The 19,104-nt window shown below is 40.2% G+C and overlaps 1 protein-coding gene across 1 annotated transcript in view; it reads left to right on the top strand.

Annotated features, from left to right (window-relative positions):
- The window catches only part of Csmd1 (CUB and Sushi multiple domains 1), a 1,525,237-nt gene that overhangs the window by 1,061,406 nt on the left and 444,727 nt on the right, over window positions 1-19,104 (top strand). The window contains exon 8 of the mRNA XM_028766288.1: window positions 2,941-3,028. Within this exon, the coding sequence (XP_028622121.1) occupies window positions 2,941-3,028 (88 nt within the window). The remainder of the gene's footprint in view (window positions 1-2,940; window positions 3,029-19,104) is intronic.

Here is a 19,104-nt window from a genome sequence, read left to right as displayed (position 1 = left end):
TATGGTCTACCAAAATTAGAGTTGAATGACATTTATGTGGTTAAGTCTTCTTTTTTGAAACCATTTCTCTGAGACTCTGGGGACCCTGCCTGAGGTAGGACTATATCCACATTTCACATATCTTTATAACCCTCATAACCCTCTTCAGTTTTGAGAGAAACTGCTCACTTGTGATGTGGGGGTAGGAGTGTGGAATGTACGGTTGGTTGGCTTGACCATTGTACTCTGCGTATTATTGTCCTATCATAACAAGCATATGCCTCTGCTTCAGTTGCCTACAGTTTACCTCCCACCTCTGCTCATCTGCATTACCCTCTTCCATATACAATGATATTTCCTTGTTTACGTCCTGTACCCTGAGAGAACTTCAGCAAAGCATCTTTCCCCCATGTGAGATCAAGATTTGAAGTCAGTATTTTATTGGGTAGTCTCAGAGAGTAACTATTGGATCATTGATAGTGGTTAATATGCATAGAATACTCAACAAAAATCACAGTCTGGAGGAAAACAGACCTTTCAGTATCCAGATAATTACATATTTGCATCCATAGTAACATTTTTACCTATAGGTAGATAGCTGTATTATTCCATAAATGTGTGTGTGTGTGTGTGTGTGTGTGTGTTTATAGATGTACTTACAACTATAACTACAATCGTATATATTGTCTATATATGAAGAGAGAGTATGTGTGGGTATATATATATGTATGTGTGTATATATATATACATATATACACATAGCATACATGTATATACAGTCTTCAATTTACTAGTTTTAGGAACTTGAAATATACAATACTCGGGCATTAAATATATTCACACCATTCATCCATCAGCAGCAGCATCCAATTTTAAATCTTTTGTCTTATTCACATAAGCTTTCAACCACTTAACATATGAGAACACAGCCCTCTTCCCTGCCCACAGACTAAGCCTCTAGGGAGCAGCATCAGTGATTATTGTCATTTCCTTTTCTTTACAGTATAACTCTCTTTGCCCACTCATCTATGATGAGCAAGGGCATTGATCACTTAGGACCATTGTGTCACAGCATTATGGGATCTTGCTTAGGCAACAGAGAAAATGTGTTTTCCTTACCTCTCCAAGTGGCAGTCAGTAAATCTGGTCTCCCATGAGGCTACTCTTCTGTGGTTGTGGATGGCTATCTTCCTGAGTGTCCCTAATGGTTTGCTTGTGTGATTATGGCCTCACATGCATACTCTTCCTAAGCCAAACAGGTCTACTAGGATGTAACTGAAATAGTACTTCAAATTACTTATCTCCAAATACAGTTATACTTTGAAGGACTAGGGATTTTGATTTCCATCCCTAGTCTGGGTGGGCTTCGTTCAGCCTCAGCATGAATCTGGGATGATCCACTTAAACCTCAATTTACCACTTCAAGGAGGACAGCTTCACCATTTGATTTCTGGTCTTTTTGTTTATTTCTCACTTTATTTCTGTTAAGTTTTTGTTGTTTTATGCTGAAAATCTTAATCACTTATTCTGTATATGAATATTCTAGCTATTTCCTTTGTTGTTAACTAAGAATTACACACAACACGCCAAATTTATGAATCATCTGAAATCCATACCAATTTAATATTATTTATAAAAAAATTTTGCTCCAAACAGCTCAACCCAAAACTTCTTGTTATTTATTTTAAAAATGTATCTTTCCACATTAATACTTATCAATATAAATTCCTAATTATTGTATGTCTTTCTTTCAAATAGTATATAAAAAACTGAAGTTGCAAATCAAAATGATGATATTATTTTTCATGTATATGCAAATACATGTGTGTATGTATATAGTTTTCACATGTGTGAGTGTGTATTTATTCTTATGGACAAAGTCATTTCGGTGGTTTGAAGTTGTAACTGAGGTCCTTTCATTTCAACTTAAATAGCTTCCCTCAGGAAAAACATTTGGGTCAGTTCCATTTATAATGAACTCATTTGCCTTTTATTTTAAATTTTTTTGACAAGTGCCTTAAATTTTGTCTGTTTCTTAGGGGATAGATGTGCAGCATACATGATTCTCACTGTGGGTGTTTCTTACAGTTCTTTACTGAGGGATCATGCTTTGTACTGTGTTCTCATGCTCTTTGTCCATGTATTGATTTTACTTCTACCCTGTACTGCAATGATTGGTGACATCAAAGCCCTGTCATGGTGATACCCAGAGTACAGAGCAAATGGGCTCTAATATCACACAGGGATCTCTCCCGGAATCCATGGGTATACCCCAACATTTCACTTAATCGAACTGGATCAAAAACCCTCTCTTGAATACATTTCTTACAAGAAAAAAAAAGAAGTTTCCTTAATTGGATAGTTTATGTAGGGCAAAATGGATGTTATAGTGCCATCTACTCTATCCAGTATGCACATGGTCCTTAGAGACTGCTCTGTGGTGTTGGAAACCCAACTGAAGGCTTGAGAGACTCAGAAAGGAAACCACGCACCTATAGAAAGGGGCTGTTCCTGTTTCAGTTCAACATATAGCACATCCAGCATTTAAAATGGAATTAAATCTATTAAGCTATCTATTTTACAGATCTTAATGATTATTCCCTGCACTGTGATCCAAAGAGAGTAGACAAAGCTGCTTCTTCGAAGGCAATGGCCTTTTCCATAGTCTATAAACTGACCCAACTCAAGGGCAACCATCAAGAACAAATGAGCTTCTAATTAAATGTTCACCTCTTCAATAGAGGAAAGAACTAAACCAAAGAATGTCAAAGTCCTTTCATAGGCAAAGGTATCTTTGATTTTCAAGAGCAAAGACTCACTTTAATGTAGCTGAGCTGTCTTCAGTATAAGAAAATTCTCTTTAAGTCATGATACAGAAGCTATGAGTATGTCTTACATAAATTTTCTGGGTGTTTCCTTGATGGCTGTACAACCTTCTGACAATGTTTCTCTCTGTTGTAGTGACCCAAGGAGGTGTGTCTCTGGTCTCTGACATGTGTCCAGATCCTGGAATTCCAGACAATGGCAGAAGAGCAGGTTCTGACTTCAGGTAGGATACAAAACAAAGGAAAATTAGTTATTTTCTAACACTTATGCCTGGGATGTCATTTATAATTCACTTGTACTACAGATGGGAAGAAATAACCTGACAATAATTAAAAAGCTGCAGTACTTGCAAGACTCTAGACATATTATGGTGATCATTTCCAGGTACTTGATATTAATAGCTTCAGAAACTAAACTAGGCTAAAACTTTGTCTCTGAAAAGTGTGTGAAAAATTATCTTCAAATTTTCTTATATTTAAATCTGTGTCACTTGATATTCTAATGCTTAAAAATGGAGAACGCAGAAATTTTATTACAGCCTCATGATTATTGCCTCAATAAACTTTTAAGGTGACAAATACTGCTGGCCTTCAGTAATATTTACTACCAAGATGCTAACAATCATTTTAGGATTATGAAGAGCTGGAGACCCCTTCCTCTCCAGGTGGTATACCTTGATGCAGTTGAGATTACAATCACTCCAGGGCTTTGGATTTCTTTGTATCTCTCAGTTCAGGATTGTTATATTCATCACTCTACATGAGCATCTAGCAAACAAGAGTAATCTCAAGAAAATCAAGAGTGAAAGGCACAAGGAAAGAGTTGTCCTTCCTTATAATCTGCTCATTTGTTTGAGAGATAGACAGAATTAAAGCTACTGACATGGACTGAAAAGCTGTGTTAGCCATTCAGAGGGAAGGGGCAGTTGTTCAGAGAGTTGACACAGCAGCAATCCCATTAAAGAGGATGAGGAATCATGACACTCATCTGTGGGATGGCTGTCACGAAGTCGATGCTATCCCTAGAGTCTCTGCCACCAGTTACACAGAGCTGTAGACAGAATGAGTTTTCAAAAAGTGTTTTATTTAAGATGCTAGACTGGAAAATCTTAGGTCAAGGGGCCACATGTGGCAGAGTCACAAAGTGGGGCAGGCTATTGAATGACTGGGAGCTTTGTTGAATGAAGATATTTGGACCTCACCCTCTTCCCTCCCTATCTCCTATCTCTCATTAAGAAGCCACTTCGATTCCAACCCTGGTCTGCCCTATGATTCACTTAACCTAAACCACCTCCCAGTTCCTACATCTAAAGAGAGCAGCTGGATTAAGTTCTCACCCTTATAATTAGCTCTTGGATTTAACCCACACAGTCCATACTAAACCAGAGTATCTATCCACAGTGTGTGTGTGTGTGTGTGTGTGTGTGTGTGTGTGTGTGTGTGTAGAAAAAAGAAACAAATGTAGCAGAAGGAGCTCCAAATGCTACATTTTAAATTTCAGGCTCCAGGACTAATAGTTTAAGGGCCAGAGGCTTAGACACTTAGCCAGAGGTGGTGACTTGGTTACTTTTATTCTAGTGTTGTTTGAGTTTTGCTTCCTTTGCTGTTGTATTTTGTTGTAGACTTGACATGTCAGAGTTGTATCAGATGAAGGAATCTCAGTGGAACGATTGCTTTCATCAACTTGGCCTGCAGGCAGATCTGTGGGCATTTTCTCCATCAATAATTGAAGTTGGGGAGCTCAGCTCACTAGAGATGGTGTTGGGCTGTATACACTGCCTGCCTTTGGATCCTTTTTTCTTAACTGGACTGCCTTGTCTAGCCTCACAAGAAGATAATGGACCTAGTCTTACTGCTATTTGATGTGGGAAGGCTTGTTGGTATCCATGGGAGGCTTCCTCATTTCTAAGGAGAAGGGGAAGAAAGGTGGATGCTGGGGGAGGGTGAGAAGGAGGGACTGGGTGGAAAGGAAGGAGAGTAAACTGCAATTGGGATATAAAATAAATAATTTAATCAACAAGAAAGAAAGAAACAAATGAAGGAAAGAAGGAAGGAAAGAAGGAAGAAAAAAGAAAAGAAAAGAAAAGGAAAGAGAAAGAGAAAGAGAAAGAGAAAGGGAAAGGGAAAGGGAAAGGGAAAGGGAAAGGGAAAGGGAAAGAGAAAGAGAAAGAGAAAGAGAAAGAGAAAGAAAGAAAGCCAGCCAGCCAGACAGACAGACTAGGCTGATCAAGTCATAGGAAACGAGTAAGTAAGTAGCACTCCTCCATGGCTTCTGCTTCAGTTCCTGCCTCAAGGTTCCTGCCTCAAAGTCCTGCCCTGACATACCTCCATAATTCTATAACCTAAAAGCCAAACATACCCTTTCCTTACCACCCCATACCCTACCCTCTTTGGTTTTTGTTGAGTGCTTTATCACAGCAACAAAAGGAGAAATAGGACAGAAAGAATGGGGTTTTGATTTGCTAGACTTGACTATGCTGTTTGGGAGACTCTTAGTGTTTCTATTGCAGTAATGAAACACTCTGACAAAGATTTAACTTGAGGAGGAAAGCGTTCATTTAGCTTATACTTCCAGATCATAGTCCATCATTGGAGGAAGTCAGGTCAGTGGAGGCTGAAAAATTGCCTTTAAATAATAAGAGGCCACCATCATTTAAGGAAAATCTTCCCAGAAGTATTTATTTTTTGGGGGTCAACACAAAGAAGCTGTGGTCCAGAGAGTGATGACATAGCTACTTGGCAGATAATATGTCCCACATGGTAATGGCTTAAAGCCATGAAGAAGTCATGGTGTACAGATGAGGCTTGGCACTGTATGGCAGGGTCAGTGTCTCAGTGAATAGAGGGTGCAGCCTTCATTTCTATAGAGATTCCAGCAAAAAGGGAAATGTCATAACCATGAGACTACCCCAAGCACAAGATTTATAGTGAAGCCAATCTGAGATTGCAAGAAAGGCTGTGTCTGCTGTGGAGGACAGAGATAGAGGGCAATGAATGGACTCAATCTCTCTGGAGCCCAGAAGATCACCACTGAGTCCCAGATGCTTCACATGACACTCTATGCTTTAGGATTTGCTTTTGTTTGATCAGATTGTGACTGTCTTATTCTTCTCTCTTAGACAAAGAAATTATGTATATAAGTGTATATATAGATGTAGATATAGATAATGATTATATATTTGTACACAGAAGGGAGAAAGGCCATAGTTAAGAGACTTTGGATTTTAACAAGACATTGAACTTTTAAAGTGTTGGAATTTCAAAGTTGGACCATGTTTTATGCTGTAATATTAACTGCCTCACATGAGTCAATGAGAAGCAGACTGAATCTGCTTCTGATGTCTTCTCTGTTCTTACCTCAGTTCCTTTGAGTCTCTGTGTTCTGCAAGCATGCAACAGGCAAGACGATAACCACTTGGAATTGGCTGGAAAGAAAATCTAAAGAGTGTTTTGATTTTATTTTGAAGTTCCACGAGACATTTATTGCTAGGCAATTTTTCAAGGAGAAAAGATATAACTTTTGATTTCTATTGGTGGATTTCTTTGCCTTGCCTGAACAGGCGGTGTGGAAACTTATTACAAGGTTGGTTGGGAATAAGGGCTGCTTATGGCTTCTTTATTCCCAAGCTGAGGAGGAAGGAATTCTGATGTTGTCCATGAGTGAAATATCAGCTATAAGTTTTAGTATGGTGACCGTTATTGGATTGAGGATGTAATGATCTATTTTGTATTTGTTTGAAATTTTTTAACACAAATAGATATAAGATTTTTGAAAACTATTTTCTACAGCTACAGTGATGATTTCAGCTTACATGCTTAAATTTTTAATATTTTGTGTTGATACATTTCCAGTGTATCAATCCCAGATTTAGTGATAATGTTAGTATGGATAAGAGGTGTTAGACTTTTACAACATCCTGTCCTTTTCCAGTGTTAGAGAAGGAGAGAAGGTCTCTGCATTCCAGGCAAGCATCTTCCTGTGGACTCACCACCTGACATGATATTGCCCTGCTTCTGTGTTGTTAGATTTCACTTTGTAAAAGTTCACATGTATCTTATATACAGTTTCATGATGTATAATCCTATAAGGACTTCGTACAGTTGCATATGCATCTCCTTTCATTACCTGTTTATAATTTTTATCTGGCAGAGGATTTTACCTTTTCATTCAAGTTGACACTCTTACCAACACAAAATGTTTCATAGTACCTTCTTTTTTTAAATTTTTATTGGATATTTTCTTTATTTACATTTCAAATGTTATCCCTTTCCCACTTTCCCCTCTGGAAACTCCCTATTCCATCCCCCCTACTCCTGCTTCTATGAGGGTGATCCTCCACTCATCCACCCTCTGCCACCTCCCTACCTTCAAATTCCCTTACACTGGAGCATCAAACCTTCATAGGACCAATGGCCTCTCCTCCCATTGATGCCCAACAAGGCCATCTTCTGCTACATATGCAGCTAGGGCCATGGATCCCTCCATGTGTACTTCATGGTTGGTGGTTTAGTCCCTGGAAGCTCTGAGGGGTCAGGTTGGTTGATATTATCATTCTTCTTAAGGGATTGCAAACACCTTCAGCTCCTTAAGTCCTTTCTCTAACTTCTCCATTGGGGACCCCATGCTAAGTCCAATGGTTGGATGCAAGCATCTGCCTCTGTATTTGTCTGCTTCTGGCAGAGCCTATGAGGAGACAGTTATATCAGGCTCCTATCTACATGCACTTCTTGGCATCCACAATACTGTCTGGGTTTGATGACTGTATATGGGATGAATCCCTAGGTGGGGCAGTATTTGGGTGGCATTTCCTTCAGTCTCTGCTCCATACTTTGTCTCAATATTTGCTCCCAAGAGTATTTTGTTCCCTTTTCTAAGAAGAATGAAAGCACCTACACTTTGGTCTTCCTTCTTTTATAGCTTAATGTGGTCATTGAATTGTATCTTGGGTATTCCAAGATTTGGGCTAATATCCAATTATCAGCGAGTGTATACCATGTGTGTTCCTTTGTGATTGGGTTACCTCACTTAGGATGACATTTTCTAGTTCCATCCATTTGCCTACGAATTTTATGAATTCATTGTTTTTAATAGCTGAGTGGTACTCCATTGTGTAAATTTCCCACATTGTCTGTATCCATTCCTCTGTTGAAGGTCATCTCGGTTCTTTCCACCTTCTGGCTATTTTAAATAAGGCTACTATAAACATAGTGAAACATGTGTCCTTGTTACATGTTGCAGAATCAATTGGGTATATACCCAAAAGTGATATATCTAGGTCCTCAGGTAATACCATGTCCAATTTCCTGAGGAACCACCAGACTGATTTCCAGAGTGGTTATATCAGCTTATGATCCCACCAACAATGGAGGAATGTCCCTCTTTCTCCACATCCTTGCCAGTATCTGCTGACACTTGAGTTTTTGATTTTAGTCATTCTGATTGGTGTGAGGTAGAATCTCAGGGTTGTTTTGATTTGGATTTCTCTGGTGACTTAGGATGTTAAACATTTCTTTAGGTGCTTCTTGGCCATTCAGTATTCCTCAATTGAGAATTCTTTGTTTAGCTCTGTACCCCATTTTTAATAGGGTTATTTTATTAACTGGAGTCTAACTTCTTGAGTTCTATGTATATATTGGTTATTAGCCCTCTATCAGATGTAAGATTGGTAAAGATCTTTTCCCGATATGTTGGTTGCCATTTTTTCCTATTGACTGTGTCCTTTCCCTTACAGAAGGTTTATAATTTAATAAGGTCCCATTTGTTGATTCTTGATCTCAGTGCATAAGTCATTGGTGTTCTGTTCAGAAAATTTTCTCCTGTGCCCATGTGTTCAAGGCTCTTTCCTACTTTCTCTTCTATTAGTTTAAGTGTATCTGGTTGTATGTGGAGGTCCTTGATCCACTTGGACTTGAGCTTTGTACAAGGAGATAAGAATGGATTGATTTGCTTTCTTCTACATACTGACTGCCAGTTGAACCAGTACCATTTGTCGAAAATGATGTCTTTTCCACTGGATAGTTTTAGTTTCTTTGTCAAAGATCAATGAATGACCTACACTCTTACTTTGAGTTTTTAAAATGCAACTAGTTAGCGTTTCTATAAGGAATGATTTTTGTTTTTAAGGTAGCATATAGCATATTAGGTTTTATTATGGAATTTAAAATTATAATCTGTTTATGTTGCATCTCCTGTCTCCCCTGCATCTGTTCTCTAACAAGTCTCTGTGGCCTCTGTCCCACAGGAATTTTGTTTTCATGTTACATGGGCCACTGTCATTTCTGAAGATCTCTTTTCTTCTCTTTGTTGTTTCTTTTCTAGTTTTACAGCTTCTCTTTCTCTCTCTCTCTCTCTCTCTTGCTCACTCGCTCTCTCGCTCGCTCACACACACACACACACACACACACAAGCACACACGTGCACACATATGAGACAGCATGCAGATTTTTGATCCTGAGTCTGGGTTATTTCGCTTACTATAATCATATCCAGTTTTTTTTTATGGATACATAAAATTCTACTGTGTGTCTATATCATCTTTAAAATATTAGACTTATTTATTTTATTTTATATTTTATGAACATTTTGCTCACATGTGTGTATATATATACATATACATATACATATACATATATATATATGCATATATATGCATATATATATATATGTGTGTGTGTGTGTGTGTGTGTAGCATGTTCATGTCAGCTGCCCACAGAAGTCAGAGTGTGTCAGTGTGTCAGATCCTCTGGAACTGGGAACTTAATCCATGATGAATACAAGTGCAGCTAGTGGTCTTAACCACTGAGTCATCTTTCCAGCTCCTGTACCATATTTCTACCACTCATTCTTCAAGGCATGGGTATCTGGGTTAATTGAGTTTCTGAATCTTTTAAATTAATAGTCATGTTTCAGTTCAGAATCCTTACATTCACACTTTTTCTTTTGATTTATTGATCTGATGCCCAGTGTTAGTGATTCTCTAGAAATGACAATAATGCTGCTTTTGCTGAGTTTTCTTTGCATTTTTTTTTCAATTTCAGTTTCATAGATTTGGTCATCATTAGTTCACTAGTTCTTTTCATTTCCTCATCCCACACTCACCATTTGAACCATGGGCTTTGTTGTTCTTTTGTCTAATTTCTAGAGTTGAGGAAGTCAGTGATCTAGGGTCATTCTTCCTCAGCCTTTTCTGTCCACATTCTTTATGCTGCTTTCTATTGTAACTGCCGTTTCTTTTGTAACGGCCGTCAGGTTCTGCTACTTTGTAAAGGCCGGCCGGTTCTGCTGCTCCGGTCCGCAGGCCAGGGTCTAGCAAGAGAGAGAGTGGGGACAGAGGAAGGGGAAAAAAGGGGCGAGAGACGCAAAAGATAGATATAAGACAGAGTCCGGTGGAGTCTCTTCAAGTCTCTTCTTTATTCTCCTCTCTTCTTCTATATTCTCCTCACTCCTTCAGTCTCCTGACACCTCCCACCTTCTACCTTCTACCTCCTACCTTCTACCTCTACCTCTACCTCCTACTTCCTACTACCTCCTCTATAGAAAGGAAATCCTGGGTATTTATACCCTTTACCACGTGACTTGCCCTTGTGGACAATCTCAACTGAAGCTACTACATCACATGCCTTGTAGCCATGGATACCAGGAGCACCTTGCAGCTGGGGGCACTAAACAGTGTAGCAAGATGTTTATCAGAGTGCGCTCAGCTATTGCAGGCTGTTGAAACAAGTCTCTTGTCAGGGTATATGGCTCGAGATGGCTGTAAAGATGATAGCCACTTTCGGCTAAGAGTCGGCTCCCAACAGGTCCCCCTTTTTAAATTTGTTTTCAAAAGGGAAGGCTGGGAAAACTTACGGAAACCGTACCTGCCTTAGGTTGGAACAAAGGACCCCAGCCTCCCTTTCTCGTCTCTGGATACTCAACAGCCATTGGTTGAGCTCCTGTCTTAGGATGGTGAGGCCTCCCAGTTGGGGCAAGGGTCTTGAGGTGTTCTCTTACCCGTCATTGACTATCCGGCTTAGCGCATAAGTTAAGGGTTAATCCTTGTCAGTCTTGATGACAGAGGTTTTAGTCCCCCACTTCCAGCCTGTAATAATGGACCTGTATGGGTTTCATTTGTGTAACGTCTATCTGTTGTAGTACAAAAGCCATCAGTTTGTTGAGCAGCATGAACCCGAGAGACGAGAGACTTAGCAATGTCTGAATGGTTAGTGCAAAAGCAACACTCTTTTTAAGGGTAGTACATAACTTCTTCTGTTGGAGGAGTAAAAAGTATAAGCCTCTTCTATTCTGTAACACTATTTTCTAAATCTAAATCTATATAAGTACAGAACTGATCATAGCTTTGATCTTAACAAAACAAGTAAGAAAATCTCTATTCCTGCCCCAATCAATCTCAAACCTAAAACACAACTATAGTAAGTATGGTAATGGATTCTCTCTTGGGTTTAAACAATGTACCACTAAATCTTAAATCAGGGAACCAAGAGTCTAATAGAGCCACCCTGGAGGCGTGGGTGGTGATGTCTTCTTCCGCACTGAGAAGAGCCACCCTGGAGGTGCAGGTGGTGATGTCTTTTTCCTCACTGAGAAGAGCCACCCTGGAGGCACAGGTGGTGATGTCTTTTTCCTCACTGAGAACTTCCCAAGTCAGGTATACTGGTTGATCTGCTCCAGTGAAGCATCTTCATGTTTCCTGTAAAGAAAAAATTCGCTTCTCAGGGAGTTTCTCCTCCCTGGATTTGTTATTATTGTCTATTTGTTTGATCTCTGGCAGCCATCGTGCGGCATCTGCCATTTGGGAATATATGCAGACAGATCTTCTTCCCCAGATAAGCACTGGATCTGGCCCATTCCAGGTTCCAGTTAATGGGTCTTTCCAGAGGACTGTTGCAAAATTCTTTTTGGTATTAGGATGCCAGAATCTATCTGCAGCAGATTTTCCTTCAGAATCCAAAGATTTGTGATTAGTAGGAATCAATGGAAGTAACAACAGTTGAGCTATCCTCCTTCCTGTAGGAATGGTGACTATATTCTGTATTGCCTTGGCCATTACCTTAATCTCACCTTGATAATCATTGTCTATAACTCCAGGAAAAATTTGTAGTCCTTGTATAGTAGTACTGCTTCTTCCCACTATCAGGCCAAACACATTTGGATAGAGTGGTCCAAACACTCCAGTGGGTAAGGCCTGAGGTCCCATTTCGGGGGTTAATACTGTGTGGGTGGCAGAACTGAGGTCCAGTCCTGCACTTCCTGGTGTTGCTCGACTAAGTTCTGAAAGGGGTTGTTGTTTGTCAGTATGAAACTGACTGCCCCGTAAGCCTGTTTTGGCTTGTATTGGTTCGGGGCCTGGGGCTGGCCCCTGTTCCCGTTTCCCTGATTATAGGAAAGGGTGTTTCCTTGTGCATCTGTCTAGGACCTACATTCACTAGCCCAATGTCTTCCACGTTTGCAACGTGGGCATAGCCCAGGCTGTTTTCTGGGCTGTCTCTGGGTTAACTCATTTTCTGCTTTGCAATATTTTGAAAAGTGTCCAGGCTTGCCACATTTAAAACAAGCCTTTTTGTCTCTACTTGCCAAAAAGTCTCTTACTGATTGTCCTAGCATGGCGGCTGCCATAGCTAAGCCCTGTTGGTAGGAGGGCCCTATATCAGAACAGAGTCTGATATACCCAGTAAGATCTGTCTTTTTCCTGTAGGGTCTAATGGCTGCTTGGCAGGCAGAATTGGCATTTTCATATGCAAGTTGTTTCACATAATCTGCACCTGCCTCTGCATTACCAAAAATCCTCCCTGCTGTTGTCATTAATCGATGAACAAAATCAGAAAATCGTTCATCAGGCCCTTGTCTGACTGAGGTCAAAGATGCACCAGGGTCTCCCTTTACTGGGAGTTTGTGCCAAGCCTTCATGGCTGCATTTTGAATTTGAGCAAATAAGCCTGGGTCATATTGCATCTGGTTATCACTAGAAGCAAATTGCCCTTCTCCTACTAAGGCATCAAAGGACCAACCATTACCTGCCTGAATGTTTTTCCTAGTTGTCTCTTTACAATTCTCATGATACTCTGATTTCCAAATAAGATGGTCACCACCGCTAAGAACTGCTCTCACTAGAGTATCCCAATCACCAGGAGTCAGCCACTCCTCTGCAACAGATTCTAAGATTGCAAGAGTAAAGGGAGCAGTGGCACCATATTGTGACACTGAATTTTTTAATTCTTTAATAATTTGAAAGTTAAACCCTGTGTGATATCTCCAGGCAACTCCTTGAGCATCTCTAGTCTCTGATACAGGGAAAACCTTAACCTCTCTCTCCTCTGGCTGATCTGTGGCTGAACTAAAACCAGAGGACAGGGGCTGCCTTTGAACTCCAGGTTGAGAAACTTGAGGACATGAGGAATTTTCCTTGCCCTCTCGAGACCTCTTCCCTGTCTTTAATTTTTGTATCTGATAAATTAAGTCCTGATACTCTTCCTCTAACTCTATTTGTTGTTTAAGGAGAGAAATTTGTTGTTTAAGAAAAGAAATTTTGTCCTGTAACTCTTTTTTGTGATCTTCAACCACCATCTCCATAGCAGGAGTGTCTGGAGGTGGAGGAGCACAGGGAGGGGGCCTTCGGGAAGAAAGCCATTCAGGATCAAAATATTTGGCTGCCGCTTCCTCTAGGTCAGCACAATCTGGCTCTGACAAATTGATTACTTCAACCTTTGGCCGTATTTTGGATTCTATGTGTTTCTTTTTCTTTTGGGCATGAAAGGCAACATTTAAACAGCGAAACAAAAGCAGACAATTGATACACGTAAACAGCAAGCAACAGAACAAAACCAGAGAGTTGAGTTCAGGCTGACTTATTTCTTGCCCCATTATTACTATGACTTACTGGTCTCCACACGGCAGTTTCCTGTGGCAATCACCTCTGTTTCACCTCTGATTTTTCAGTCAATCCTCCTTCCAGTAACGTCCCTCACTGGGTCTCTGGTTCTTGTTGCCCCCACGTTGGGCGCCACTTTGTAACTGCCGTTTCTTTTGTAACGGCCGTCAGGTTCTGCTACTTTGTAAAGGCCGGCCGGTTCTGCTGCTCCGGTCCGCAGGCCAGGGTCTAGCAAGAGAGAGAGTGGGGACGGAGGAAGGGGAAAAAAGGGGCGAGAGACGCAAAAGATAGATATAAGACAGAGTCCGGTGGAGTCTCTTCAAGTCTCTTCTTTATTCCCCTCTCTTCTTCTATATTCTCCTCACTCCTTCAGTCTCCTGACACCTCCCACCTTCTACCTTCTACCTCCTACCTTCTACCTCTACCTCTACCTCCTACTTCCTACTACCTCCTCTATAGAAAGGAAATCCTGGGTATTTATACCCTTTACCACGTGACTTGCCCTCGTGGACAATCTCAACTGAAGCCACCACATCACATGCCTTGTAGCCATGGATACCAGGAGCACCTTGCAGCTGGGGGCACTAAACAGTGTAGCAAGATGTTTATCAGAGTGCACTCAGCTATTGCAGGCTGTTGAAACAAGTCTCTTGTCAGGGTATATGGCTCGAGATGGCTGTAAAGATGATAGCCACTTTTGGCTAAGAGTCGGCTCCCAACATTCTATAGAGTGTGTTTCACTCCCTCTGGTGCCTGGGCATGCAGGCAGAACACTCAGACACATACAGTTGTCAATTTATTGATACTACTTTATTGTTAAAACTGTGTCTGTACCAATTAAGCATTCCTTTCAAGTTACCTTGAAAAGAATGTATGGTTTTCATTTTTCTATAAAAAAAAATTTTGTTTCCTGTGCTAAGAATAAAATAGAGGCTTGTGCATTCCCACATACTGATGTACCACCCACCACCTCTACCCCTAGTTCCAGTTTTCAGTAACATTTTCCACTCTGAAATCACACTCATTAATACTAAAGTGTCTCCTTAGAAACCTCTTTAAGCACGGGGAATCTGTAAAATTCATGATGATAAACAGGTACTCCGAATTTCTCAATTTTTGTTAGACAACTTTATTTTATCATTGACAACAAAAATATAATGTAGTCTTTGAAGTTAAAGATACATTTTAATGAAAATCTCTGATAGAAAGTACAATCTTATCAATCAAAACTTGTCAGTCATCTAGATAAATAGGTACTCAATGGAGAGACCACCAGCCAGTTGGCTCAGATGCCAATCATACATCTTTGTCCTCTGTCCTTTGTCTTCATGACTGACACCCCTGAGATTCCAATCTAGACTGGAGAGGCACTGTAGATTTAGAAGATATAGATAGTAAAATCCAAAACCATTCTTGCTTCACAGGGAACTTTCTTAGGTGGCCCTGGTCTTTTCTGTGAAGCACACTATCCTTGCTTGAACACAGCATTCACCATCTGGAGACACAATGGAAAGATCCTGTTAAGTCTTTATGTTGATTTACAAGAACTTTGTTTTTACAGATCCTCTGAAAGGATCTTTATTCAAAGATCAGGGGTCATACCATGAAACCTAGGCACACAAACTGTGTCTCTACAGCTCATGGGTAAAAAGACACTATTCAGAGGAGGGGTTCCGTTGTAAGTGAAGTTGGGTAGGATTGAATTGAAGGTCATCTGTGTCAGTAGTTTTTATTGTGCAGTAACCACTGGCATTTGAGGCACATGACCTGTTCTTATTGATGATGCTTGCTCTCTATTTTTCCATGGGACTGGAGAACTCAGGTGTGTTCACGCACCATCTGATGCACCCTGTCCTGTAAGGATGCCTAAATCTTGGTTGAAGTGAGGCATGAAGGCAGCTAGTCTGCAGGTTTACTACACTGCTGACGTCTGCAAAAGAGGGGATATTTTTGATTTTTCTCACAATTTTAGCACTGCCTTTAGAGGAAATCAGTTCAATTGTTTCTAAATTCTTATAATCAATACTAATGACTATTATATAATCTAGATAAATGCCTGAAATGGTCAAGATGAGCTGGACTTAATTATAGCAGGCACTACAATTATATGTAATTTCGTTACTGCTTTCTCTTTGAAGAGGACTCACTTTACTAAGTTGGTAAAATATCTATCATCTAGTTTTGTTTGAGTTATTATTGTTTCTTTGGAAACCTTTGTATTTTTCTTAAGGCAATCTAAATATTAATCCCAGTGTTATCAATAAATTATTCAAAGCTAATGGAGCCTACCACAAAGCTTTCCTATTTGAATTAAGTTTTTGGAAGAACAATTTCCAAAGTATTTGTTACCATTGACCACTGTCAAAAAGACAAAGTATATTCATTAAAACTGAGGAATTATGAGTAAGATTGATGGAAACTTGGGGATCAATGTAGGAAGGAAGCTGCTGTATTCAGAAGGTATCCTGTCTGTCTAGTTCCTGTCTGAAGAAGAACTTAATTCTTGTATGTTCAGAAGTATATTAATCCTCACTTTTTAAAGAAATTTTTCTTTACAGTACTGAGAATTGGACCTGGTGCTTCATGCTTTCTAAGCAAACATTCTACCAACTTCACTACTCCCAACAACCAGCCCTCTCCACTTTTTCCCCATGCTGGACTAGAACTTAGAACTCTGCATGTGCTAGGCAAACACCTCACCACAGTTACATCCTTAGCTCCTGGGTGCCATTTATTTCTAATTTCTTTGCTTGATTTTTTAGTTTTGAGACTAGGTCTTGATGTTCAGCCCAAACTGGCCTCAAATTCACACCTCCCATGCATTAGCCTCTGGAAAGCTGGGATGTGTATGAGCTACATATGCTGACTCAGTGAATAGATTCTTTTGGAATAAATCAAGTTAACATGCATCTAATAGGGTAGACCCTGGTTTTGGGTGTTTTCCTTTTGAGATGGTGGCTCGGTGCAAAGCCCAGCTTGGCCTTGAACTTATAGTTATTCTTCTGCCTCAGCCTTCCAAGTGATGAGATTATATGTGTCTGTTACCACACTCTCTTTCTGTGCATAGTTTTCTTTTTCTTCTTTTTTTAGCAGTAACAGAGATTGAGCAATACCTTGAACCTCAGGCAAAGCAAGTGCTCCAGCACTTAGGTATATCCCATCCCTTACAAGGATCTTTTAACTTTATGCATTGCTGTGGCAAGGTTATGTCTTATCTAGAACTTGAAGTTGGATCTCACTGTAGGCAAGCTTCTTCTGATGCTGATTCTTTCTAACAAAAGTGACTATAATGACTGTTTCCTTTTACATAATGGCCTTGATGGATCTCTGGGTCCCACAGGGTGCAAGTTTCACAAAGCAGCTAGGAAGGGAGAAGGTCCTACCTTCAGCCTAGTATCCCAAGTAACAAACACACTCAGTACTGGATGGGGTAGGTACTGAAAGCATACACTGTTGTGACTGCCACTTGATCCAAGGCTTCCTGTACCCATGCACAGTGGGAGAAATCCTTTGTGTATAGTTTTCCTAATCTAAATTTTAGAGAATATAGTAGATACTAGAGGTGATAATAAATGAAGAGAACTTCATAAATATGTCTAGCCTGTGGCTCCTCAGGAGCTCCAGTGGACTGACTGACCTATCTTTGTCTACTATGTTTCATCAAGGGAACGCCTCTGGATACCAGTCTGTGCTTCCTGGAACCAGATTTCTGAGCTCATATTTCAGAATAGCCATCACTCTTTCTTTAGTTTCTGTTTCCTGCTTTAATTTCAGAGTCCCATGTTTACGTAGCATAGCTCTGCCCACAGCCCCCTGTATGTGCATGGCTCTTGCCATGTGCAGAATGGAGTCAACACATGTGAAGACAAAGTGTTTTGATTAACAGAATTGGAAAATACCACCATGCTTTTCCTAGGATGGCTTCTCTGTTTGTAAAATGGAACACATCTTTGTGCAGGCCCCTGTCCTCCCTTCCCTACTCAGCTAGGTTTTCCCTGTCTCAAAGTTCTCATACCCCAGCTCTCTGAGCCTACTCTTCCAGCCTCCCCAGCTGCCCCATGCCTATGACATTTATTTGTGTTCCGTTCCCATCATCTTGATAAATTATGAGGTCCTGAAGGGAAGGGGACAGGCCTTATTGATTTTATCTTTTATTGCTGTGCCCAAGTCATGGTAGACACTTTTATTTTCTGTTGAATTACATTAAACTGAAGTTAACAAGCCTGTCCCTAGGGATGTGTGATCACAGCCTCATTAGTACTGTGTTAAGCCAATTAAGTTAGCCACTGCTGGTCAGGGAAGGGATTAACAACTGTTAGGAAGAAAAAACTATACAAGAAAAAAAGTTTGGAGGGTAGCAGAGTAAAGCAATGACCCAAAGGTGAAACATTTTCTATACAACTGATGGCAACATATCAACACTGTGCTAATGATATTTGTTCCTATATATAAGCTCTGTGTTTAATCTCATGGTATAACGTTGATTCTTCACTTTATTTTGGAACTGTTCTTTATGAAATTTCTGATAGCAGATGACATCTGTTGTCATCAGATAGAAAGAGAGACACATAACTGAGGCACATAAAGAAAACTGACTTGACTGGTGAGAAGTCCTCTCTCCATGAGATGTTACTCACTTCTGTGTCCCTAGAAGGCCATCTTCCTTTCCATGAAGCATATTAGTGGTACTGTCCAGAATAAATGCAGGATTGTGATGGAACTCTCTTTCCTCTAAACCTCTTTAAAGAACCCATCAGTCTATCAGTCTTTAAGTGAGCACTGATTTCCCACTAAATCTATCTCAGAATTACTTCTAAATTTTGGAGGATGAGAGAAATGCAGCTATGCAGTAAGCCAAAGTTCCTGTGGTCTTAATGTTTGATTATCCAAGGTGCCCTATGACACTATGTTCTCCATTCATAAAGTGAATCCTGGAGAGGCATAGACTGGGCTCAGTTTCTGTTTTGCTTATTTTTGAAACAGTCCTGTTGTGTATTTCTAGATGCCCTTTAACTTGTAACAATCCTCCTATTTTATCCCCTCAATATGGGGTTATAATCCAGAGCACCTGAGCCTAGGTTAGGGCCATGGCTCTGTATAAACAACCAGAGTTTTGTTACTGTTTCAGTGTTGATTCTTTTTATGTTTTCCCATTCTAACTCCTCATAAGGGAGAATTCAGTTGTTATCAGGTAGGAGCAGACCACACAGGCAAATCTTTTTGTTCTATGTCATCTTGATTATTCCTTCAGGGCCTCTGCACTCCCTTGATGTTCCTTCCTGATACTCTTAACAGAGCTAAGGGACACAGTTTCATATCTGACCCCATGATGCAAGCCCTGGATCCTTTAGCGTGTCTCTCCTGCCATGCCTGCCTCCAAAGACCCTTCGTCCCTCTCTTTTACTATCTATGCACACTCCAGGTCCATGATA

The sequence above is a fragment of the Grammomys surdaster genome, unplaced genomic scaffold (assembly GCF_004785775.1).
Source record: "Grammomys surdaster isolate TR1022 unplaced genomic scaffold, NIH_TR_1.0 167, whole genome shotgun sequence".
NCBI classification, from domain to species: Eukaryota; Metazoa; Chordata; class Mammalia; order Rodentia; family Muridae; genus Grammomys; species Grammomys surdaster.
This window is presented reverse-complemented; position numbering and strand designations above follow the sequence as displayed.